At 50.4% G+C, this 21,944-nt stretch overlaps 11 protein-coding genes across 11 annotated transcripts; 6 read left to right on the plus strand and 5 right to left on the minus strand.

Moving 5' to 3' along the window:
* Positions 1–172: 172 nt before the first annotated feature.
* tof1 (putative DNA repair protein (Tof1)) lies at positions 173–3,869 on the plus strand (the record flags this gene model as incomplete). The annotated part of the gene is made up of 4 exons (XM_056621636.1): positions 173–259; positions 324–561; positions 627–2,756; positions 2,818–3,869. 4 exons carry the CDS (start codon positions 173–175, stop codon positions 3,867–3,869), a joined length of 3,507 nt encoding a protein of 1,168 aa, XP_056472442.1.
* Positions 3,870–4,050: 181 nt separating this feature from the next.
* Positions 4,051–5,741, minus strand: N7532_009146 (Zn(II)2Cys6 transcription factor domain-containing protein; the record flags this gene model as incomplete). The annotated part of the gene is made up of 7 exons (XM_056621637.1): positions 4,051–4,172; positions 4,229–4,441; positions 4,513–4,866; positions 5,048–5,530; positions 5,582–5,610; positions 5,662–5,665; positions 5,717–5,741. 7 exons carry the CDS (start codon positions 5,739–5,741, stop codon positions 4,051–4,053), a joined length of 1,230 nt encoding a protein of 409 aa, XP_056472443.1.
* A 305-nt stretch (positions 5,742–6,046) lies between these two features.
* N7532_009147 (uncharacterized protein) lies at positions 6,047–7,141 on the plus strand (the record flags this gene model as incomplete). Its single annotated transcript, XM_056621638.1, has 3 exons — positions 6,047–6,392; positions 6,486–6,896; positions 6,957–7,141. The coding sequence occupies 3 exons, from the start codon at positions 6,047–6,049 to the stop codon at positions 7,139–7,141; spliced, it is 942 nt and encodes a 313-aa protein (XP_056472444.1).
* A 398-nt stretch (positions 7,142–7,539) lies between these two features.
* N7532_009148 (uncharacterized protein) lies at positions 7,540–8,479 on the plus strand (the record flags this gene model as incomplete). Its single annotated transcript, XM_056621639.1, has 2 exons — positions 7,540–8,038; positions 8,100–8,479. 2 exons carry the CDS (start codon positions 7,540–7,542, stop codon positions 8,477–8,479), a joined length of 879 nt encoding a protein of 292 aa, XP_056472445.1.
* Positions 8,480–8,705: 226 nt separating this feature from the next.
* N7532_009149 (PhzF family phenazine biosynthesis protein) lies at positions 8,706–9,662 on the plus strand (the record flags this gene model as incomplete). Its single annotated transcript, XM_056621640.1, has 1 exon — positions 8,706–9,662. The coding sequence occupies one exon, from the start codon at positions 8,706–8,708 to the stop codon at positions 9,660–9,662; it is 957 nt and encodes a 318-aa protein (XP_056472446.1).
* Positions 9,663–10,517: 855 nt separating this feature from the next.
* On the plus strand, positions 10,518–11,188 carry N7532_009150 (uncharacterized protein; the record flags this gene model as incomplete). The annotated part of the gene is made up of 3 exons (XM_056621641.1): positions 10,518–10,926; positions 11,041–11,093; positions 11,117–11,188. 3 exons carry the CDS (start codon positions 10,518–10,520, stop codon positions 11,186–11,188), a joined length of 534 nt encoding a protein of 177 aa, XP_056472447.1.
* Positions 11,189–11,223: 35 nt separating this feature from the next.
* On the minus strand, positions 11,224–11,703 carry N7532_009151 (SRPBCC family protein; the record flags this gene model as incomplete). Its single annotated transcript, XM_056621642.1, has 1 exon — positions 11,224–11,703. One exon carries the CDS (start codon positions 11,701–11,703, stop codon positions 11,224–11,226), a length of 480 nt encoding a protein of 159 aa, XP_056472448.1.
* An 873-nt stretch (positions 11,704–12,576) lies between these two features.
* Positions 12,577–13,521, minus strand: N7532_009152 (uncharacterized protein; the record flags this gene model as incomplete). The annotated part of the gene is made up of 1 exon (XM_056621643.1): positions 12,577–13,521. The coding sequence occupies one exon, from the start codon at positions 13,519–13,521 to the stop codon at positions 12,577–12,579; it is 945 nt and encodes a 314-aa protein (XP_056472449.1).
* A 280-nt stretch (positions 13,522–13,801) lies between these two features.
* N7532_009153 (GFA family protein) lies at positions 13,802–14,277 on the minus strand (the record flags this gene model as incomplete). Its single annotated transcript, XM_056621644.1, has 2 exons — positions 13,802–14,149; positions 14,212–14,277. 2 exons carry the CDS (start codon positions 14,275–14,277, stop codon positions 13,802–13,804), a joined length of 414 nt encoding a protein of 137 aa, XP_056472450.1.
* Positions 14,278–15,436: 1,159 nt separating this feature from the next.
* Positions 15,437–17,050, plus strand: N7532_009154 (uncharacterized protein; the record flags this gene model as incomplete). The annotated part of the gene is made up of 6 exons (XM_056621645.1): positions 15,437–15,449; positions 15,514–15,584; positions 15,640–15,708; positions 15,759–16,035; positions 16,078–16,511; positions 16,769–17,050. 6 exons carry the CDS (start codon positions 15,437–15,439, stop codon positions 17,048–17,050), a joined length of 1,146 nt encoding a protein of 381 aa, XP_056472451.1.
* A 90-nt stretch (positions 17,051–17,140) lies between these two features.
* N7532_009155 (uncharacterized protein) lies at positions 17,141–18,230 on the minus strand (the record flags this gene model as incomplete). The annotated part of the gene is made up of 2 exons (XM_056621646.1): positions 17,141–18,032; positions 18,088–18,230. The coding sequence occupies 2 exons, from the start codon at positions 18,228–18,230 to the stop codon at positions 17,141–17,143; spliced, it is 1,035 nt and encodes a 344-aa protein (XP_056472452.1).
* Positions 18,231–21,944: the final 3,714 nt, after the last annotated feature.

Genomic DNA, 21,944 nt, shown 5'->3' on the forward strand with positions numbered 1-21,944 from the left:
GCGAAAGGGCAGTTATAGATATTCACGTGCCGCTGGGCGGTCCGACGTCATCGGCTATCTTCGGCTCCGGCGGTGTCACCGTTTCTCCGAATCGCCGAGGCGGAACGCGTCGAGACGCGTTTCCCATTTGAGATGTAATTACCTCCTGCGATTCAGAACCCACCATCCCACCATGGAGCAGGAGGCGGTCGCGATCGGCCATGATGTCCAGGTCGTGGATCCGGATGTGCGCGGTTATGTGTACAGTCTGGTCACAGCTGTGAGTGTGCCCGTCCCTGGTGATCGAAGTGGCCATACATCTACTAACGCGCGTGGTCGATTAGCTAGGAGGATTCAATGGCGAAGATATAGACCGATACGTGCTGGGAGACGATGCTCTAGCATGTCTGCGTGATATAAAGCGATGGCTGAAGTTGTACGATGAGAAGAACAATCGAATGGACGTGGCCAGATGCCTTGGAGAAGCGAACTTGGTTAATGGTGATCTGCTTCCGATTCTGTCGATCTGGTGGGCTAGCGGTCAGAAGAGCAAACATTTGACACGAATTGCTCTGGCATGCTGTAAGTTAAGAGTGTGATGGTTCCCTGGGATTTGTTGCAAAGGAAAACAGCTAATGTGGAAACAGTGGAACTCCTCGTGCCTCTGACCTGGCCGATCGAATTCCATAGCCAGATGACTGTCAATCACCACCGTCACACCCCATATCTCCAGCAAACGCAGGTTCAATACAAACGCGGTGTCCTTAAGCAGGGCGGTTCGAATCTCCTGCGCGCTGTCATCCGAATCGCCCTGCCGAGTATGGCAGTCCCCAGATCCGAGCGCGAGGGCCGAGATGAAGGAATTTTGAAGTTGATGCTCTACTTCCTGCGCAATATCGCAATTATCTCGACCAATGCACGGCTCGCAGCAGAAGGCGAGGAGGAAGAGACTTCGAGGTCGGCTACCATAAATGCATTCCAGGAACAGGATGCTTTCGCTCTTATTTTGACGATGTGTTCGAATGTCGGCGACGATTTCAACATGCAGGATGTGGTCCTGTTGGAGATCTTGTTCCACCTGGTGAAAGGTGTAAATGCCGAAAAACTGTTCATGGACGACGATCAAAGAAAGGCCAAGCGGACGGATGAGCTGGGCGACTTGCTGCAGAAGGAATCCCTGGTTCGGAGAGAATATGCAAAGAACGCACCCACACGACACGGTCGTTTTGGAACTATGATTTGGGTAAAGCGAGACGATGCGAAGGTTTCTACTGTTTCGGGACAGGATGTTTTGCGGGATGACCAGACCACCCTCCACAAGATGGACCAAAGCAAGAAGTGGAACAAGCCTCGCCATCGCCGAAGAAAAGAAGACGTTGTTCAGAACAACAACTTCAACATGCCCGCACACCTCTCTTCCTCTGCCTCAAAGAATCTGAAGACATTCGTCGAGGAGTTTTTGGATTCCGGCTTTAATCCTCTATTTACCCACGTGCGGAAGGCCATTGAGCGCGAAGCTGAAAGAGTTCTCGATATCAACACTCGTCAATTTTTCTATACTGTCGGCTGGTTCCTTGAGGCGGAACGCGCTCGCCGGGCCTCGCAGATGAAAAAGCGTGTCCAGGAAGGGAAAAAGGCGAAAGACACAGAGCCTGATAGTTATGGCCTTGTTGCTGGAGTCTTGAATCAGGAAACTTTCATCACACTGAATCGAGCCATGCAATCAAGCTTCGACAATAAGGAGTGGGATGACTTGAACGCCCAAATGCGATGTTTCACTCAAATCCTCCTGACCGTTCAGGAAATGAATGCATCACCCATTGAAGAGGACCAAGAAATTGCCGAAAATATCCAAAATCGAATCTTTTATGAAGAGACTACGCACGACAGAGTCCTTGCCATAGTGCGTGGGTACAAGGATCAAGGATTCGGCTATCTTGATGCTGCCACGGAACTTACCCATGTTTTCCTTCGAATGCTGGAGCGCTATTCCAAAGAAAATTCCGACATGCAAATCAGATCTCGACGCAAAGCCAGGCGCAAGAAGAAGGCCGAACAGACTGCCGGGCAAGAAGGGGCAGGAAATGATGAAGAACAGAAGTCCGAAGACGAGGAGATGGAAGACGCTGCTCAAGTCAGCAAAGAGCGAGCTTTTGATTTCAAGCGCTTTGCAGCTAAATTCTGTGTTCAAAGCTGCGTGGATACATTTGTTGCATTCACCGAATTCTACCGGGAGTTGAATTCGGAGCAACTGAAACGTGCGCATCGTTATTTCTATCGCATTGCGTTCAAACATGAGATGACTGTGCTTCTCTTCCGCTTGGATATTATCAACCTTTTCCATCGAATGATCAAAGGCCCTGGTGCAATGGACAACAGCAAACCAATCTTCAAAGAGTGGGAGGAATTGGTTCGCCAAATCATTCGACGGCTGGTCAAGAAGATCGACCAGCGTCCCGCTTTGATCACCGAGCTCCTATTCAGCAAAATGAACTCGACTGTTTTCTATCTCGAATACGGACATGAAAGGCAAACACTGTCTACGGCGAAGCGAGCTCCAGCAGAACTTGAAATAATGTCAAAAGACGCCACCACTCGAGAAGCAAAATTAGGAATTGTTACTGGCGCACTCGTTCTGGATGGACGAGGAGATCTTGTGGAATGGGTTGTTGATACTTTGAATTCAGCCGCTTCTGAACGAGGGGCCTGGGAAGACGAGTATGAGGCTCGTCGCGCAGAGAATCCGGAAGCTGCCAATGCCCCTAACCCTTTGATTCGTACGTTTGACATTTTCACATCAATATCGACTCATGGGATCAATTGCTAACACTGATATAGCCGTCAAACCTCGCGACGAATTCGTTGAGAATGCCTTGTTTGCAAATGCAAAGCTCCGTCTTCTCATGAACAGCGCCGGATTCGAGAGACTTGGTGTTGAGGATATACCCGGCGCCTCCTGGATTGTTCCGTCGCGGATGTCGTCTGTTGAGCTTCGTGAAGCGGCTGCGAGACTGAGCAAGTCAATCGCGAATCCCATCCCCAAGGGAACGGATGAGGATCCTCGGAATATGCTTCGCCGCAAAAATGGCTCTGCTCGCCATAGCCTCGAACAGGCAAATCTTAACGTCAACTTTGGTTCCGACTCCGAGGGCGAGGATGAGGTTCCAGATGGTATTTTGTTCCCGCCGAACCCACGATCCAAGTCCAACGCACTGGACGATCTCAAAAAGAAGCGCAAGAGGAGCAAGAAGAAGGACAACTCGGAGAAAGAGCCTTTAGATGAGGAAGTCCTGGAGGCACGTCGCGAAGCACGCCTCACTAATGCCTTGGCCCGTCAAGCTAAGATCAAGAGTGATCTTTTCATTCATGCCAGTGACGAGGATAGTGACGAAGAATCCAATCGGGAATTCTTCCGCCTCGAAGAGCTACGACGGAAGAAGCAAGCGGAAAACGTCAAGAAAGCTCTGTTGACTGGACGACTGGAAGAAGCTGGCGGGAAAGGGAAGAAAAAAGCCGGCGCAAAGAAACGTAAGAACGATACTGGCAAGTCAGCAGCGACCGCGGAGCCCAAACGTCCACGGCATGGATCCGGATCCGTTGCAAGTGTTGATGATGACGATGATATCCTTATGGCGGATATGGAAGATCAATACTTTCGGTCTCGGCAGGATGCATCAACGAGTCGTGGAGCTCGTGAAGAGGAGGATCATACCCTTCTTACATCTGCAGAGGATGACCTTGATTTTGACGACGATCTTGTCTTTAGCCGGGAACGCAAGTCTAAGGCTCAGGCTGCTGAAGCCAATGCGGATGATGATGAGGAAGATGTGCCTGTGGTCTCATCCCGTCGCATGCGTGGTGGCTTTGTGATTGAGAGTGATTCGGAGTAAAGCTCATGGATGACATTTATGATGACCTTATGAGGCGTTTGGCATTTGGGAGCGACCGGGTCCCACATAAAAGAAGATACCTATCTTCAGGACAATTCACTGTTTTACTTTTTTGTTCCATTTCTAATTTTCCTGTGAATTCCTTGGAGGACTAGAGTCATGCCAGCACGCTCGAATTGTGCTACGAGTCACCTTGCAGAGACTGAACTACAGGCGTAACAGGCCATCCTGTTTGGGCACCCCAATACAGCACGCCCTTGATGACAGCATCCCTTTTTCTCTGACCACGAAGCCAACGGCCACCTAGAATCCCTCAGTCAGCGCGATGTAGTTTTCATATGGAATATATCCAAACTTACAAAAAGCAATAGGCCCAAACGAATTGACCCACACAGCTTCAGATTCACTTGACAGAGCCAGAGCACATATTTCCGAGCTTGAGAGCTCGAGAGCTAATGTCAAGTTTGCAAATTGTCTCATATTTCCGATAGCCGTAGTGGCCGTCGACGACTCCGGTGGAGTCGCAAGAAGTAAGATCATCGAGGCGGTCTTATAATATTGACGAGCCGCAGCTGGAAAATTCAAAGTGAGTCAGCTCTTTATAGACACACGAATCTGGCCTTTAAAAGACAGGAGCACAAACCATGCCATCCATGCAGAGTGCCATATAGTGGGAAGGCATCAGGTCTGCTTTCGGCTCGGGGGAGGATCATGTCCGTAATGGGCTCAAATGAGCCAGGGAGGCTCTTCTCCCAGTCGCCAAGGCTGCGATTTAAAGACATCCAGCGATCGACGTCCAAGGGTTTCTCATCGAAACAAAGGTTGATGGTTTGTCCAAGTAGGACGGTGACGGCATTTGCTTCTTCGTCATCCGATTTTCGGGTTTTGGCGAAATGGTCGTCCGTGAGTTCGATCATTAGTTTTCGGCGCTCAATGAGTGCCATGGTGATATCTTCCCGGAGGTAATTCCAGAATGCTGCGTGTGTGAGAGGTGTACCTGGTATCAATAGACATGGATCACAGGATAAGACAGAGTAGCATCCTTGCAGGTGGTTTTGAGAACCGTGGTTTTCTATTAAAGCTCCCCGTCAGAGGATCTCAAGCAAAGAAGTGGAGTGTTCCGAGTGATCATAAGGATCCCTCAAGCGACTCACAAGGTCGAAACAAACATCACTTACCAGATATAATCTCATATGACCGAAGTAAGCAGATTGCCGCCAGCGTGTCGCTTTTCGATTGATAACCCATAGGCCCGTTGCGTGTGATTTCCAACAACATCTCTACACTCTCCAGATGGTAGAATTCAGCCACGGAACCCATTTTCTCCTCGCCATTCTTTCTATGGGCTAGATTGATGGCCGAAAACGCCAGTATTGCACTTAGCAGGAGCGGACTGTCGCGGGCACGAACGGGTACAACATCTGTGAAGTGTCGTTGGCGATCGTTCAAGTCATACCAGGCAGCAAGGTTGAACACGTAGTTCTGGTATAGACGAAAGTTGTCGAAATCTTTCAGGGCAGCCTTTGGGTCTTTTGTTGATACCAAGGACTCGAGGCGACTGACACTCGATTCTGGGGCCGGGCTTGGTCTATCTGCTGACGGCCAATGACACCTTCGATTTCTTTTCTGGCATGATGAACAAGTAGGATGTTTGCCATCGCCTGTTTCTATAGGTTAGTGTAGGGGTCGTATCCTCTAGACGACCAACTTACACCGCACGCGGCGTTCCCGGCATTCTTTACTTTAATACTTGTTAGACTTGTAAATTCCCCAGTGATCCTTCGAAGCTCACCAACCTGAAATTTATTAATAATCGCAGTGCGGCCAAGGTAAAAAAGGTCACTTACGATCTCGAAGGAATTGGCGGGGCATGTCGAGAATCCGGGATGCACTGCAAATGCACTGCAGTCAACAATGGCACCAAAAGTAGCGTAGCGAAAGAGAAAAGGCGAAAGGGGAAGGCGAAAGGCGAAAGTCAAAAAGCGAAAAGCGAAAAGCGAAAAGCGAAAGGCGAAAGGCGAAAGGCGGTGGGCCAAAAAGGCGGGGGATCCGGGGGCCAGGCTTACCTTCCCGATTCGGCCGCCCGACAATTCTATAAGTACTGCTGATGATTGCCCTGCTGACAGTTCTTCTCTGCCCTGACCCATTACTGTTGCAACATGTTTTCCATATTCAGAATGGTCAGACGATGCCCAGCCACGCCTCTCTCTCGGGCAACCCGCTCTTTCGCGACAGCTCACAGCTACCCCAATGCCATCAAACCATCCAACACAGAAATCCAGAATGGCCAGCTGCACCCCAAAAACCTCGAAATTGCCATCCAAAGCCTCTACCACGATGGACTTGTGGTGGTCAATGACGTGGTACCCCATGAAATGCTGGACCGATTGAACGAAAAAATGATCGAAGATGCATACACTCTCTATGCGCGCAAGGAGAACAGTCCTTTCAACTACAACCCCAACAACCTCCAGCAGGATGCGCCTCCAATGCGGGAGTACTTTGAGCCCCAGATTTTCATGAGTGGGTCACTCAGACAAATATTGCGATAGCAACGAGACAGGCTAGCTAATACCTCACGACTAGATTCCATCGCAACTCAAATTACATCAACAGCGTTGGGACCCCGACCCAAATGGACATTCTGCTCCGGGAACACGGCCATGCCTCCAACCCCCGAATGTCCACCTGTGTCGCAGCCCGTGCACTCGGACGCAGACTTTGAACATCCGGACCACCCCTTCGCCTTGGTCACGAATGTCCCGCTCATCACCATGACTCCTGAAAATGGCTCGACGGAGGTCTGGCTGGGCACCCATCAGGATACAAATATTCATGTTCAGGAGGGATTTCACGGGGAGCGTGCGAGCGGACGGATCAAAGAAGAGGAGCTGGAGAGGAGAAGATCTATCCGGCCACCTTGCCAGCCTGTCGTTCCGAAAGGATCAATTGTTCTTCGCGATTTGCGACTCTGGCATGCGGGCGTTGGAAATCAGACAGATGCCGTGCGAGTGATGCTGGCTATGAGTATGTTTATCCTTGGGTGTCAAATAGTGGTGGGATCATGCTGACAGTGTTCTTTTATAGTTCATTTCTCCCCGTGGTATTGCAATTCGATGCGATTGCAGTTTTGCGAGGACATGAAATCAGTTGTGGAGAGTGAGCAGAGGCTAGAAATTCCGGTGGATTGGGCGTCGAAAGAAGAGGTCAGCCAGCAGTATCTGAGCCGGGCATTTGGCAATGCGTATGATTTTAGTCAGGGCGGTCAATAGTCAAGAGAATGAAGAATACATACAATTTAGTATAGATCTACTAATACCTACCGGTACTAGGGAGTAGTGCTTTTATGTTTCATAGCCAAGTAGATGCCAAAATTGACTCTCTGGAAAAATCAACAGAAAATAATCGCATCCGTTCTTGTATTCTACTGCTAGTACTACTTTTCGGCAAGTATGTTGCATTGCGATTGCTAAGCATGACTCCGAATACGAGGCTGCCCTCCCCGCTTCGTTTTTCCCCTCTTCAACATCCAGCCCATCTTCAACTGGCCTCACCGAAAGAAGAGCAGCAAGAAAAAATGGCAACAAAAATTTTAACAGCTTCCTGCCGCTGTCGCAATGCTCACTTCACTGTCACGTTACCGACGGACTGTCTGCCGTTGAAAACACACATGTGCCACTGCAGCGTCTGCCGCTACACCCACGGGGCGCCCTGCAGCTTCCACACGCCACTGCCCGTCGGCGTCGAGCCTGAATTTATAGCCCCATCCAGACTGGACAAGCTGACATGCTACGGTGAGCCCGGCTCCAAATCGGGGCTGTATTTCTGCAGTACCTGTGGCTGCCATATTGGCGGGTACTACGGACAATGGACCGTGTCCACAGCTATCTTCGATGCTAACCGAGACGACAATATTTTGCTTTTTAACGCACACATGCTTCCTGATTCATCACCAGATGGAGGTATCGCGGCGATCTTCTCAACAGTCGACGGACGCCAATTACAGATCGATGATCTAGACGGAAAGGCCCTTCCCTCGCCTGTTCTACCAAGGGAACTTCAAAGTACGAACGAGCAACTACGCGCCCAATGCCACTGCGGCGGTGTCTCCTTCACCATTGCTCGACCTAGCGCAGCCTTCCTGGCCAGCCCCGAAAGCAAAGGGGTGGGTCCCGCCCGACACCAGCAAGTGGCTCGCATGTCTGGATCTCTGCGACGACTGTCGACTAGTCAGTGGAGCAAATGTCATTGCGTGGATGTTTGTCGCGCTGGATCATATCTCGCCGGCTCCGTCGAAGGATGGTTTCTTAATTGGGACTGCGAAAGCCTACCAATCCTCGGACGATGTCACTCGCGTCTTCTGCGGTACCTGCGGTGCAACGGTTTTCTACCATTGCAAGGAGCGGCCACATATTATCGACGTGGCGATGGGCATTCTGCGTGCGCCGGAGGGTGCCATGGCGGAGAATTGGAGTGTTTGGAGAGCTGGGCGTCCGGCTTGGCCGGAGAATGGCATGCGATACCATGCTGGGTTCAGCCAGGCGTTGATTGAAGGGATGAAGCAGTGGGGGAAGGAACGGGGACATCCGCAGGATTTTGTGATTCCGTAGTCTCGTCAGATTGAATATACAGAATCTGCAATATATGATGCCAGGGCAAGGGTATAGATGGTAGTAAATGGAGATCGGCCGTGGATAGCCGACCCGCAGTTGGCGACCCACTATCAAAATGAGTCAAGCGGGCGATTATAAATTCGAGCTGTCACTTCCGCAACTATACAACTTCATATATAATTGTACACTGAACATTGCAATTACGAGTGTACACGGACAAACCATGACTCAACTCCGCTTCGTCACCCTCGACGTGTTCACGCTGAAGGCATACGGCGGCAACCCGCTCGCCGTCGTCTTCCTTCCCGAAGACTCCGCCGCGGCCCTGACCCAACGCCAAAAACACATCATCACCAAGGAATTTAATCTCTCCGAGACCATCTTCGTGCACCCGGCGCAAGACGCCTCCAAGCGCACCATCGACATCTTCACCATCGAGTGCGAGATCCCCTTCGCGGGCCACCCGACCATCGGCGCCGCCTCATGGTTCCTCTGCCACGACCCGGCCGTCGCCGCGGGCAGTGCAGTCACTTCTCTCGTGACGAAATCGGGCGAGATTCCAATTTCCATCGCAGACACTGCGACGCAGGCTGTTGCGGCGCGCATTGCGCATAATACGCGCATCCACGCCTCACGGTTGCCCGTCAAGGACTTGCTCTACTACCACCCGAACATGGAGTCGTACTTCAAGCCGGATGTGTCATTCCCCTTGTTCTCGATTGTCAATGGCATGAGCCAGACCTTCATTGAGCTGCCGTCGCTGGAGGCATTGGCGGCCGTCACGACGTCGACGGGTGGCGAGCTCGTTCCCGTGCAGAACGGCGACTATCTCGACGAGGGGTGGAAGAACGGGCTGATTTGCGTCTATTTCTTTGTGCGTGATGTCGACGACAGCGTCACCCAGCAAAAGGTCATCCGGACACGCATGATGCTGGGCTCGCTGGAAGACCCGGCCACCGGCAGCTCGGCCAGCGGACTGGCGGCGTACCTGACGCTGACAGAGGGCCAAGCCGGACAGGCCCATAGTTACCATGTGGTGCAGGGGGTGGAGATGGGGCGGCGCAGCGATATTGGCGTCAAGGTCAGCCTGGACAGTCAGAGGAAGATTGAGGAGGTGGTCTTGACCGGCGCGGCGGTGCAGGTGTCGGAGGGTAAGATCACGGCGCCTGAGTCAGTGTAATCCTGTATCTTGGATGAAGTAAAAAAAGGGAAGATGCGGGCTCCGAATCGGGTAATTGTTTGTATGTGCAATATTTTATGACTCAATCTGGATGTGTGTCTGATTCAGTGGGGGCGGGGATCTTCCTCAGCCTTGTGACGATCGTTTGTATTATTGACCTTTCTTAAAGCTGTGCTTCGCCTGCGATTGAGGCAGCAACATTTGCTAGTAGCTCCGACGTACTTAAGCTGGCCTTGTCCAGAAGAAAGTTCCAGCCACACTTTGGCGCGTGGATTTTTCAACTTGCGGAGTTGCTGATGGCTCTGACTGCCCAGCCGAATCAGTCTCTTTCTTCTATCGTGCCTGTCTTTCCAGGACATATTTCACGTCCACAGCCTTGTAGTGTACGAAACGCGAGGCTGAAGGCTCATGTTCAAAATTATTTCAGCTCGACTCGGCGACCGGGGGCTACAAGGACAAAATCCTCGGAGTTCATAGAAAGGCGAGTGATCGAAAGAGAAACACCATGCTGATCTATACTAACTAATACCTTGTATAGATTCTTCGCCTTGCCACCAGAATTACGCAACGAAATATACCGACTTCTCCTCGTCCAATGCTGCAAATTCTACTTCACCCACCTCGACACCTGCAACGATGAAATCAAAGTAAACTGGGCCCGACCTGGCCCTAGTCCATGGGAAAGAAACGATGTCATCAGCTGCGCTCGCTGCCAAATCCACGGCTATCACATCCCCCAGCCCATCATCTTCAAATCTCCATTTCGCAGCAAATGGGCCAAGCCACACACTAACAACTACCTCTGTTGACAACTATTACTGGGAGGCAGCCGGACGCGATCGTGGAGACCCCTTCATGCGCTCTGTTCGCTGTCTTTGCGCACGACGCGCTAATCTCGAAGTCCTCCTCATCAACAAGCGAGTCTATAGCGAGGCCGCGCCCATCTTCTGGAGCGAGAATTTCTTCGCGTTTGAATACCCGAATCTCCTCAGCGGCTTTCTTCGCGCAATCAGTCCGCAGACACGGCTATGGCTGCGCAGGATATCATTTATGCCGTCGCATGACCGGGTGAAGAATGATGATACCACAATCTCTGATGACAGCTGGCATTCGCGATGGGGGGATGCTATGGACGATCCGTGGGGCTGGGATGACATCAAGAGCTGCTGGCAGCTTCTTCGAGGGTGCGAGGGACTGGCACATTTGGAGTTGGATGTTTACTGCCTGAGTCGGTTGGATTGGGCTACTTATTCGAGTAGTCCATGTGAATGGATCTGTGATCTTCTCTCGCCGACCCGGAGACAACGAAATATTTCCGCGACGCATTGATCACAGTCCGAAGATGTGGCTGTCGATTAGTCGACGGAAACAAGTCCAGACGCCCACGACAGAGCTGATAGCTACAGGCATGAAAGGATCGCGAGCGATCAGGTCCAAGGCTCAAGCGACACTAGTATCAAACGACCCTATACGAGATCTACGGGGGAGACATCTACCCCGTCCGAGACGACGTCGACTGGCATTAACGAACGAAATTCTTTTCAACATTCAAGAAGTAAATTCAAAGCTTCTTCTCCTCAACCAACTGCCTCAGCACCTTAATCGTCCCCTCAACCGCCATCCGACTCATCTTCTTCTCCCTCTCATGAAGCTCCGCCAGTTCCTGCTTCGAAATACCGGGATGCCTCCACTCGAAAATATAGGTCATATAGAATTCCCCTTCCGCACCTTCACTGATAACATTGCTCACACGACTTCCGTCGGGCTGCTCGAATTCGACGCGACAGGGCTCAAACGCCGTGACAACTTCCTTTACTTTCTTCTGCGACTCGCGGAACAGGACCTCGCGGACCGTTACCGGGTTCCCGGATGTGTCGGTCGACTCGCTCAGGACATCGGTCGACTGGATTGCGGCGGAGACGAAAGTCTCGGCGGAGCGAATCTTTAGCTGGAGGCCAGCCCAGATTTGGTCGCGCGTGAGTGGGGTGCTGCCCGCTGGGTTGATGGGGGCTGTGAAGGCGAGGTTGTTTGCGGAGGACATTTTGTTAATGGGGTTTTAAGTATGCGCGCAATTGAAGTAGTAATTGAGGGTCTGATTTGCATTTGGAGCTGTTGAGGAAGCGTGCTTTTTATGTTGAGGTTGATTGCGTTCGGCGTTGCGGTGACCAAGCAAAGGCGAATGACGTAACTGAGCCGCGGTTGCTAAGCTCGGGCTTTGTGGAGGCCGAGCTGTTTTCGCAGTGAGAAACAGTCGAAGCAGCGGCTTATGGTATTCTGAGAAATGCCGGGAGGGGGGGGGAGGGGGGAGAATAAAAAAAATAAAAAAAAATAAAAAAATCATGTTGAAGAATAATCGTAGATCGGCAATTTTAGACCATTTTGCAAAATATTGACTGAGACCTGTACGGAAGGGTATTGCGACCAGAGCTCACTTTCCAAGTTCAGTTAGGCTTGACGCCTGAATTATAGAGACCTGTACTTCAATTTGATCGCCCTATGTATCAGTCATAAAAACAGCCCCATTAGCCCAAGCCGTCTTCTGAACGATCGCTGAAGAGTCATTTGAACAGTCGCCGGCCTACCTCCAAGGCTGGTAATATCGCCAATCCTAATCTTGTACGGTCGATGAAGCTCCAACAAGTGTTATGGACACAAAATATTTTCTTATTTCTAATAGCCTTTCATTTATCGGTGTTGGATTAGTCACAATATAAAAAGGGCATGAACGTGGGCGAAAGAAAGGAAAGTGAGCTTCAGCTGTTATACCCTTCCGTAGACCTGTCATAAACCCGTCGTGTGGGAGTAGATTACACTCTACTCCAACGCCTCGTGGAAGGATACAGATATACACCACATATAATAGCACATTGAATGTATCAATAAAATGATATATCATCGTCGCCAACTACTTCGATTAATCCTCTTTTGAATACATCAAATCCGATCGAACTGTATACTTCACACCCCGAAACACATCATCCCCACAATGCATCAGATTTCTCTGCGAGAAAATTAGGATGGATCCTGTCTTTGGAAACACACGCACAGCATCCTTGTAGCCCAATCCATCAATGAACGAAGTCGCGCCGCCTAATAACGACCCTTCCACCTGAGGAGAATCCTCACTCGAAATCTCCTGTTCATCCAACATCTCCTTCGACTCCACCTCATCATAAAGCTTCCCGCCCAGTATAAGCCGATTCTCCTTCTCCGCGCGCTTCAAATAAGGTCTCAACTCCTCCATATCCTGCTCCCCCTCCCCATTTAAATACAAATGAATCGTAAAAAGCGACCGCTCCTTCCCATCTGGCGTCACATAACACCCATCCCAGTGCGGACGAAAGTAATCACCACCCTCATACCGCAGAAATCGCATCCGCTCATTCAAACTAGACACGGCGAAGACTTCATTCCGTCGCGCGGGCCCAAGACCCGTAACGGTAGGCTGGTTTTGAACGCGCTCGATCCCAAAATCACGCAAAAACGGACGTAATCGGTCTAGTATGCGCTGGGAAATGTCAAAGGAGTCGAGGATAATTCTGCCGCTCTTGCGCGTGTCGACAGACATGACCTGTTTCCCGTTGCCTGCGTTGACCATCGCGCGTTCCCATACTGGCGCGGGTGCGGGTTTTGAGGGGTCTTTGGTTGTTTCGTCTGTTTGCGGAGCGGTTATGGATTCTTCGGCGAGGCGGAGGAGTTCTTTGCATTCGGTTTCGGTCATGAAATTGTCGATGACGGCGGCAAAGTTGTTTTTGAATGCGACGATGGGTGGTGATGTTTTTTCGAAGTCGATGCGGTAGGCTTGAGGGTTTGCTGATGGGCCGCTGAGAAAGGCATCTGGGATTTTGATTGATGACATTGCGGTGATTTTCGAAGATACTTGGGATTTTTTCTTTCTCGCCTGGGAATCAAATTCTCAGGGATATGGGAGGGAGAGGTGTGCCTTTTAACTGGTGAGGCTTCGACAGCCTTGTCAGCACTAGCTAAGCCAATTCCCCACAGTGAGGCTCTGCGGGCTGTGCTGCCTGTAGAAAACGTGGCGGAGCAAACAATCTAAACATTTAAGCTTAACAAGGATGGGATGAAACGGGACAGTAAATTCCTAAGTAGGCAGCGAAAAGTTAATTTCGACTCATAATTCAAAATTCCGATTTCTGAGCAACACCCTCCAGTTCCTGAATCCAAGGCGCACGATACTTGGTAAAGAGCTCCATGGCAGGTTTGGTCTTCTGCACGAGATCAAGGTCGTCAACAGTTCCGGCCTGAACGACGGCCATTCCGGAAAATTCCGCGTTGTCGGCTGTTTTGTATATGATGCCTCCGCATTTATCGCAAAAGTGCACTGTAAGATTCATCCCGGTTTCATGACGTTGGGTGCATGTTTTCTCTAAGCCAGTTGTCAAGTGGAAAGTATCGCCAGGGACCATGAAGTTGGCTGTGTGTGTGCTGCCGCTGATTTTCTGGCAAGAGAGGCAGTAGCAAAGTGCCTATAAATTAGTGTTAAGTGTCTAAGGCCCTAAAAGAGTGTTGGGTAGTCGGGTTGTCCCACCATTGCCTGAGGCTCCCCGGCAAATTCATATTTGAGGTTTCCGCAGAAGCAGGATCCTGACGGCATTGTGGTGGTGTTTAGTATCGGAAAACCGAGTTATATGATTCCCTATGTGTGTTTGAGAAATATGAAGCTTCGAAAACCTTGCACAGGAAAATCTGAGGAGTCTCTGACTAAATAGCTCGGAAGCTCCTTCGTACGGCTGCGTCATGAGTGCGTCTTCTAGATTTTTAGCTTCTCTTACATCTGCTTTGGTCGCGGTCGCCTGATCAGTATTTTTTTGGTCGGCTAGAAAAGACGCTCTTTGCAAAAGGAAGACCGATCCTGCGTATTCGTGTTGTCAGCGGCTTTTATGCGGGTGATTTACAGTGGTGGGGTAAAAGTGGCAAAAGGCTTATCTATCCACGGCTGATTCTGGTGGCTCCGTTTTGGCTTTTAAAGACCGATCTCGGCCTATATTCGAAACTCTATCGTCCAGCACAAGAACGAGCGTGTGTTCCAGTTAGCTCTCTGGCTGGGAAATATGCAAACAAATAAAAGAGAAAGAAAAATATCGACAACGAGCCTTAAAAAGGAAAAAAAAAACATACAACAGCAGGGATTCGCATGTGGTCACCCACCATACTACTAACCTGCCGGCGTGTGGCTTAAGTACGGCTGAGCGGACGGGAAGCCCTGTTCTCCACACCCTATGGTCGTATGTACAAGATTCTTAGTTTTTGTGGAATATATACTCAGAAAACAATAATCACTTTAAGCCAGTAAAACTTCGCTCACGGCGACACTCCATCAAATAAACCTTTTTAAAATCGAGATATAAGATAAAATTTATATCTCGCTACAATATGCGACCGATAAGACTAATCATCGATGCGTTGTGTGTGAAGTGTCTATACCCTAACATCTAAATATATCGTGACCTGTGAAACTCTCGTCAAAGTTGACAAGCTCCGTGCATCGAATTTTGGCTAGCCATCCAGAAATCATATCTATTCTCAAAGCCAGTAATGCGGGTTCCTGCCTCCACATTTCCCCGTCTCGGGGCATTGTCCATCATTACCTAACTGCCATTTTCCATACTAGAGACCTTTGCTTGATTTCCGGCATGGCTGCATTAACGTGAAGAGTTCTTCTATTCGGCTTTTCTCGCATTATCAAGTCTCAGATTCTCACATTTCCTTGAATCCATCATAGGTAGCACGAGTTGTTATATTCTCCGCACTTGATGCGAGCATTGGGTAAGTGGCTCTTTTTGTACGACTAACCTGGATGACACCAAACTATTATTCGACGGAGATGTAGAGTACAGCGAAGCTCGCAAATTCAGCATCGTTGACAAGGCGCTTCCGACGATTCGCGAGCACGATGTCTTGGTAGGCCATATGAACAATAGTCAGCATATACTCTCACGTCTAACAAGGTGCATAGATCAAAGTCAAAGCCTCGGGCGTGTGTCGCACAGATCTGCACATCCACGACGGTGAATTCAGGGCCCAAGTATGTCAAGCTCTCACTCTCACTCTGCCAATACCAACACCGTGGTATAGTTCCCGCTTGTCCCAGGCCACGAGACCGTGGGTCAAGTCGCAGCATTTGGCAGTCAGGTCGAGGGCTTCAAAGTCGGAGATCGCGTGGTAGCCGACAACTCCGAACTATGCAAACACTGCTACTACTGCTGGCGAGGCAGAGCGCTTTTCTGCGACAACTTCATCGCGCACGGGGTCATGGTCGATGGTGAATTTGCGGAATATGCCGCGTACCCGGCATATCGCGTATTCCAGTTCAAGAATCTGTCAGATGTGGATGCGACACTTTTTAGAACCTGTTGCATGTGCGGCACATGTACTGGATAAGATCGCGCTCCAGGCCGGATCGTCTGTGCTGTTGTTCGGTGCGGGGCCGACGGGGCTAATCCTCGCTCAGCTGCTTCGTCTGAATGGTGGATGTCGAACGGTGATTGCTGCGTCACTGGTCTGAAGAGGGAGCTAGCGAAGTCGCTGGGGGCGGCTGATGAGTTCGTGGAGCCCTCGCGTGAAGCGCGGGCTGCCGTTGATGAGATGGAGAAGCTTCGCGCGGGTCATCCGTATGGGTTTGACATTGTTGTGGAGGCTACTGGTAGCGACAAGATTCTGGAGGATGCTATCAATTTTTGTCACCAAGGGAGGAAAGCTGGTTGTATATGGGGTTATGGGGACGAGGATTTTGTTTCCTTATCGCCTAACAAGATCTTCAAGGAGGGAACCAACGTAATGGCTCCTTTAGTCAGACTTATAAGTTTCCGGCGGCTATTGATCATTTTAGTGAGTGTCTAGCATCCCTTGCATGATTGATTTACTAATGAAGAATATGTTGGGCAGATGGAAAGTGGGTCAAGGTTGACAGGATAGTGAGCAAGACTTTCAAATTGGAGGAATGGCAGGTGTGCCTTGATGCTATGAATAATAACTCTGTGGTCAAAACTGCAATTGTATTTAACTAAAGAATATACCCTCAATAGCATGGAATTTCTCTAGAGTCTTTTCCTTTTCCTTTTCCTTTGCGTTTTTGACTGCATAAGCCTTTCCGGCACTCTACGCCTGGTGATCGGGTCTACTACACGACCATTCACGCAACCCCGAGCGTAGTCAAAAATGCGGTGGAGGAACGACCTCAACCCCGCAAGCGACTAGTACTTCCTAGGAAGAAAGAAAGCAAGCAAGCCCTAAAGGCCTTCACCGCGCCGAACAGCCCGGGTAGCCCGCCGGACCCACGCCGAGGCCAAGCGCGGAAACCCGGGCCGGTCGCGTTGGTGGGGTTCGATAGGGTCTCACACAACGAATTTCAAGAAATAGCAATGTGATGGAGGGAGAAAGAAGAAGAGGACTAAGGAAGTAAATGCAAAGGGTATATTGTTCTATAATTTGTTTCTATAAGGAAAAAGCGTAGTACCTCATGAAGGAGTCCGGCGCTCGTCCAGCTGTTCATGAAGATAAAGACGTCCCTCCGTATTGACGAACCCGCCAATACCAAATGCCGGGATAATGCGACACATGCGCAGGAGCGAGGCGCCGATCCAGTCACGACTAATGCGCGACATGCGATCTTTGGTCGGGAGGACTTGTGGGCGGTTGTAGACGTCCAACCCGAAGAGGTGGATGGGGGTACTGATAAGCTGGACGGATGCGGGGATGGCGAGTTGGGCGATGAGGATCTTCAGGTATTCTTGTGAAGCGACGGCGTCGGGGATGGTTGCGGAGACCATGGCCGGGAGACTGAAGGAGCCGAAGATGGTGAGACCGTCGCGCAGGAGGAAGGCGGAGTATGTTGCAAGAGGAATGCGCGTGCGGCCAATTGATCGGACGGTCTTGGGGGGTGGAGGTGGTTTGGTGTCTGAGGATGCGGATGCTGTGGATGCATTTGGTGTTGCTGGTGTGGTAGATGCTGTCGATGCTGTCGATGCTGTCGATGCTGTCGCTGCTGCTGCTGATGCTGTGGGAGATGCTGTGGGAGATGCTGTGGGAGACGCTGAGGGAGGGGCGGCATTGTTGTGGCCGAATAGTTGGGCGAATTTGACATCTTTCCAGATTCCAACGGAGGAGTTGACCACGAAAGTAGTTGCGAAGGTGGTCATGCCGGCGATGGCATGGTCGATGTGGGGATAGACTTTGTTCAAGAGGGTTTCGGACATGTTCGCTGTCGCGAAGGTGGCGGTATAGAGAGACCAGACGAGGAGGCTGGGTCGAGATGTCAAGAATGTAGCCGGCTGAGTGAGCGAAAACCAGAGATGTCTGCGGAATGCAGGAAAGAGAGGCTGGTTGTAGAAGGACTTTTCGACGACGAGTCTGGATCGTGTTAGCTTTGGTCTGTTTTGCGACTGTGATAGGGATATGAACACACCTGTCAAAGATCATCACCGCGGGCGTTATAAGCGTTGCTGAACCTGCAGCAACGAGGGTATCTGCCGCCAGCAGCTCGCCGAGCCGGCTGTGGCTGCGCTGGATTCCCAGCGGCATGTGCTTGTTCTCGAGGTTTTGGGACATGGTGTGTGTGTATATGTGTGTGTGTGTGTGTGTGTGTGTGGTGTATATATTCAATAACAGCCAGCCACGATCAATGACTGAACGGGCCGTCTGATAGTGTTGGTCGTACCAGGCGTTGGATTAGAGGGAATTGATATGGTCTGGTAGGGACAGGACGAGTCCAATTAGTCTTTAATGAGCAATGGTAGCAGTGACCGGGGAGCAGCCGTGGGAGGCGAAATCGATTAGATAAAACAAATCCAACGCGGGGCAGTGCAATACAATTTCTCCATGAGCAACGTACTGTGGATCGAATCAGGTACAATGCCGGTTCCGCCAGCCGGTGAGGAGCGTTTGGCACAGAGGGGAGAGTTCCTAACGAGGGAAACAGGAAAGAAAAGCAGCTTTGTGGGATGGAAGATGTATGACTACCGATCATTTCACGCGGTGCCCACCACCATCTTATCGCCCAACAATCTGCTGTGTCGCCCTGATTCATCGCTTTTGTCGTGGTGAACACTTATAGATCGATTCTGCCAGGCCGAGCCCCCGTCGGCGTTTCCTGCCAATTACAGGGCAACCGGCCCGGCAGCCGGTGCGGCATCCGTGGCCGTGATTGGGCGGCGGAGCCGCGATGATCGCCCTTATTTTTCAGGAACCCGGCGTTCTAGAAGATCGGTGTACCCTTCCCTAACACAACTCCTAAATCGCTAGTCGCAGTGACTAAGGACGGCGGGAGGGAGTGGTCTTCCCGACGCTCACAGCAGGTCGCGGACGCGTGGGATTGCCCCTAGGGGAATGATGTCGTGCTCTTCCCCCGCGTTCCCCCGATGCTCTGTGGCCTGCCCTGCTCCGGGTCACGGCGGAGTTTTCACCGCGGAGTGGGGTTTCTCTCGCCTTTGTCGAAATTGGGCATTGACAAGAGACAGGGCTGGGGTTGCTTATCGGCACTTGCGTCAGTGCTGAGAACCTATGTGAGGGCGCTCAACAAACAGACACGATGCCCACTTCTTGCCTCTATGCAAGCAGCACATATTGTAGGACTTCCAAGGTAATACTACATACTCAATTTCGACTCTTTGGTCATATGAATGGTCGGACCGGTGGTGTTCAAAAATCTCGAAGGGCCTTTAGATCAGGTTATGTATGCAATCTGGTGCTAGGGAGATCATGCTTTCCCCACGACTGCGGAAACTGGAAGTGTTATCGCGCTATCACTTGCAATCAGCCAAGAATAATCGAGGGCTGTGTTTATATAGGGGTGAATTTTTAATTCGTATTCAACCCCCATGTTATTAGTATACTGACACCTGTTGATGAAGTTCCGGTGTTCAAAGTATCTCCACATCCGGCCACGAAGAAACCATGCGCTACATATATATATTTTACAAATAACGGGAAATCTTTCGCAAGGCGACCGCAAACTATCGTAGCGTATTTCAGAATATCCACCGAAGATTGAGTACCGAGAAAGATCAAACGAATTTGACAAAAGGGGGCGAAAATTGGCCAAAAGCGTACTGGGACTAAGCCCCCGGGTGTCAGTACCAACACAAAGAGCGCAAATTCGTATTTCTAAACAGTGACACGTGATGCAGGACATGCGGCGATAGCTCAGTACTCTTATGCCCGCCTACTACTGAAATGTGGTTGGCACTGTTGAATCATTGGATGGCGGCGAATGGATCACGTGTAGTCACATGATTACCGAGCCAAGTCATATGACTTATGCCTAAGGTGTCAAGAGCTGGGTTTGCCGTTGTGGTGAGCGACAATGTACAGTATGCTGATTCGGTAATCCCCCTGGGCAGCGCGTACATCTCATTCGGTACTATTGAGGCAATACAGCAAAACCGACACCATCGCGCCACGAGAACCCAGCCTGATTATGAAGAACATCCTCCTGATCACCGGGGGTGGTGAAGGCTTTGCGGAGAGTGGAAACCTGGAAATGCGCATCTTCCAATAATGATGTACCAGAAATGGCCGTGATTGCCGGCAGGCAAACTGGTTGCTGGGCCACGTCAGTTCAGCAGCTCGCAGGACGGTGGACTCGGGCGTTGACCCCTCCCCAGCCCGAGTCTCTAAGAATAATCTCTCGAGTCTCCTACCAAACACAGACATCTAGTCACCTCGACATACTTCTATTTGCGAAGAAAATGCCAAAGACGTTCAAAAAAGGTTTATTCATTCACTTCGAAAACAGAAGAAGACTGGGGAGGTAGAAGCTCAGATCAGCTAAGCGGGGATCCAGAGGGGCAGCACGACAAACGCTAGACCGTCAAATGATGTCAGCCAGACCGCAACCCAAACGGTCCCGTCAATCGAAACCCTCTCAATCGGAACCTTCCAGCCATAAGACCAATGGCAAACTGCCTATGACCAACCTGAGGAGAAGCAGAAACAGATTTTGTCAAGCATACAAGTCCCTTCCGAGTCAAAGGACAAGAAAGCTAGCTCGAGAGAGATGCTCAACGAGATCATTCGGGTGACAAAGCAACAATACGAGATAAACCAATAGAAGTCAGAGGGATAGTTCGGAAATCCTCGCGGAAGATCATCGATGCGGTACTATCTTTTAAGGAAATCATTACAGCGGTTGCTGCGCTTGACCCTACACAGCAAGCAGCTAGTGCTTGGCCACTCGTTCGCTGGGTTTGACAGTATGTATTTCCAGAAACCCAGGATGGGCTAGTATCTTTATTCTTTGGCTGGTACGCTATATGACCCAGCAGCATCATGGCGCGCGGAATGAACTGTTTGAATCATCGGAGTGCCTGGCCAACGTACTCGCGTAATGTGCCTTTATAGAACAGAGATTCTACCTGAAAGGGCGAGTGGATATCCCTATTCATACGGGAACCGCAATGATTAAGGTCTACAAGGCAATTCTGCACTATTCAGTACGGATTCGGAACGCCCAAAAGTCTAGCTTCGGGAGAAATTTCCTAGATTGTGTCACTGCAATTACTGGGCATCCATTTACGGTGTTTAAGACGTCAGTTGAAAAGGACAGGGGTAATTTACGTTCATGGACCGAGCTAGGTGGATATCTTCAGCATGAAAAGAAGGCAGAAAATATCGTTCTCAAAATCGACAAGCTAGGCGGATCCTTGAAGCTATTCTTCATGAGTTTATCCTGGGACGTCTACATATCGTGGAAGGGGCATTGTATGACAGTCATGTTTATGAACATGAGGATATATTGCCTTCCAGGGACTAGGACCGGGTTTCTTTCCCAGATCACTCATTGGGATGAGACAGATGATACGTTCATATTTTTGTTGAATGGCATGGCAGGGACTGGGAGGTCTACCATTGCATGGACAGTTGCACAAAGATTCACGGACCGGGGACTGCTTGGTGCCACGTTTTTCTTCAAACGAGGCGAAGCTGATAGTGGTAAAAATACATGATAACTATCACGGGCCAGCTGGTAGATCGACACAGAAAATTGGTGCCTGCTGTCTTGAATGCCATCAAAACGGATTCAAAAATTGGATCACCTTCTCCGAGAGAAACAATTTAACCAACTTCTCTATCAGCCCCTCTTGAAGCTCGACCCAGATCAAACTAACACGATTGTGTTCGCCATTGATGCTTGGACGAAAGCGACGGGGATGATGATATAAAGCTCATACTTCATCTCTTGTTCAGATTACGAGAGATCAAGTGGGTGCGCTTGCGACTGGTCTTGACGAGCAGGCCTGAGATTTCGCTTCGTCTCGGCTTCGA

Source organism: Penicillium argentinense, assembly GCF_028826775.1.
Source record: "Penicillium argentinense strain IBT 30761 chromosome Unknown utg000009l_segment0_segment0, whole genome shotgun sequence".
Taxonomy (NCBI): Eukaryota; Fungi; Ascomycota; class Eurotiomycetes; order Eurotiales; family Aspergillaceae; genus Penicillium; species Penicillium argentinense.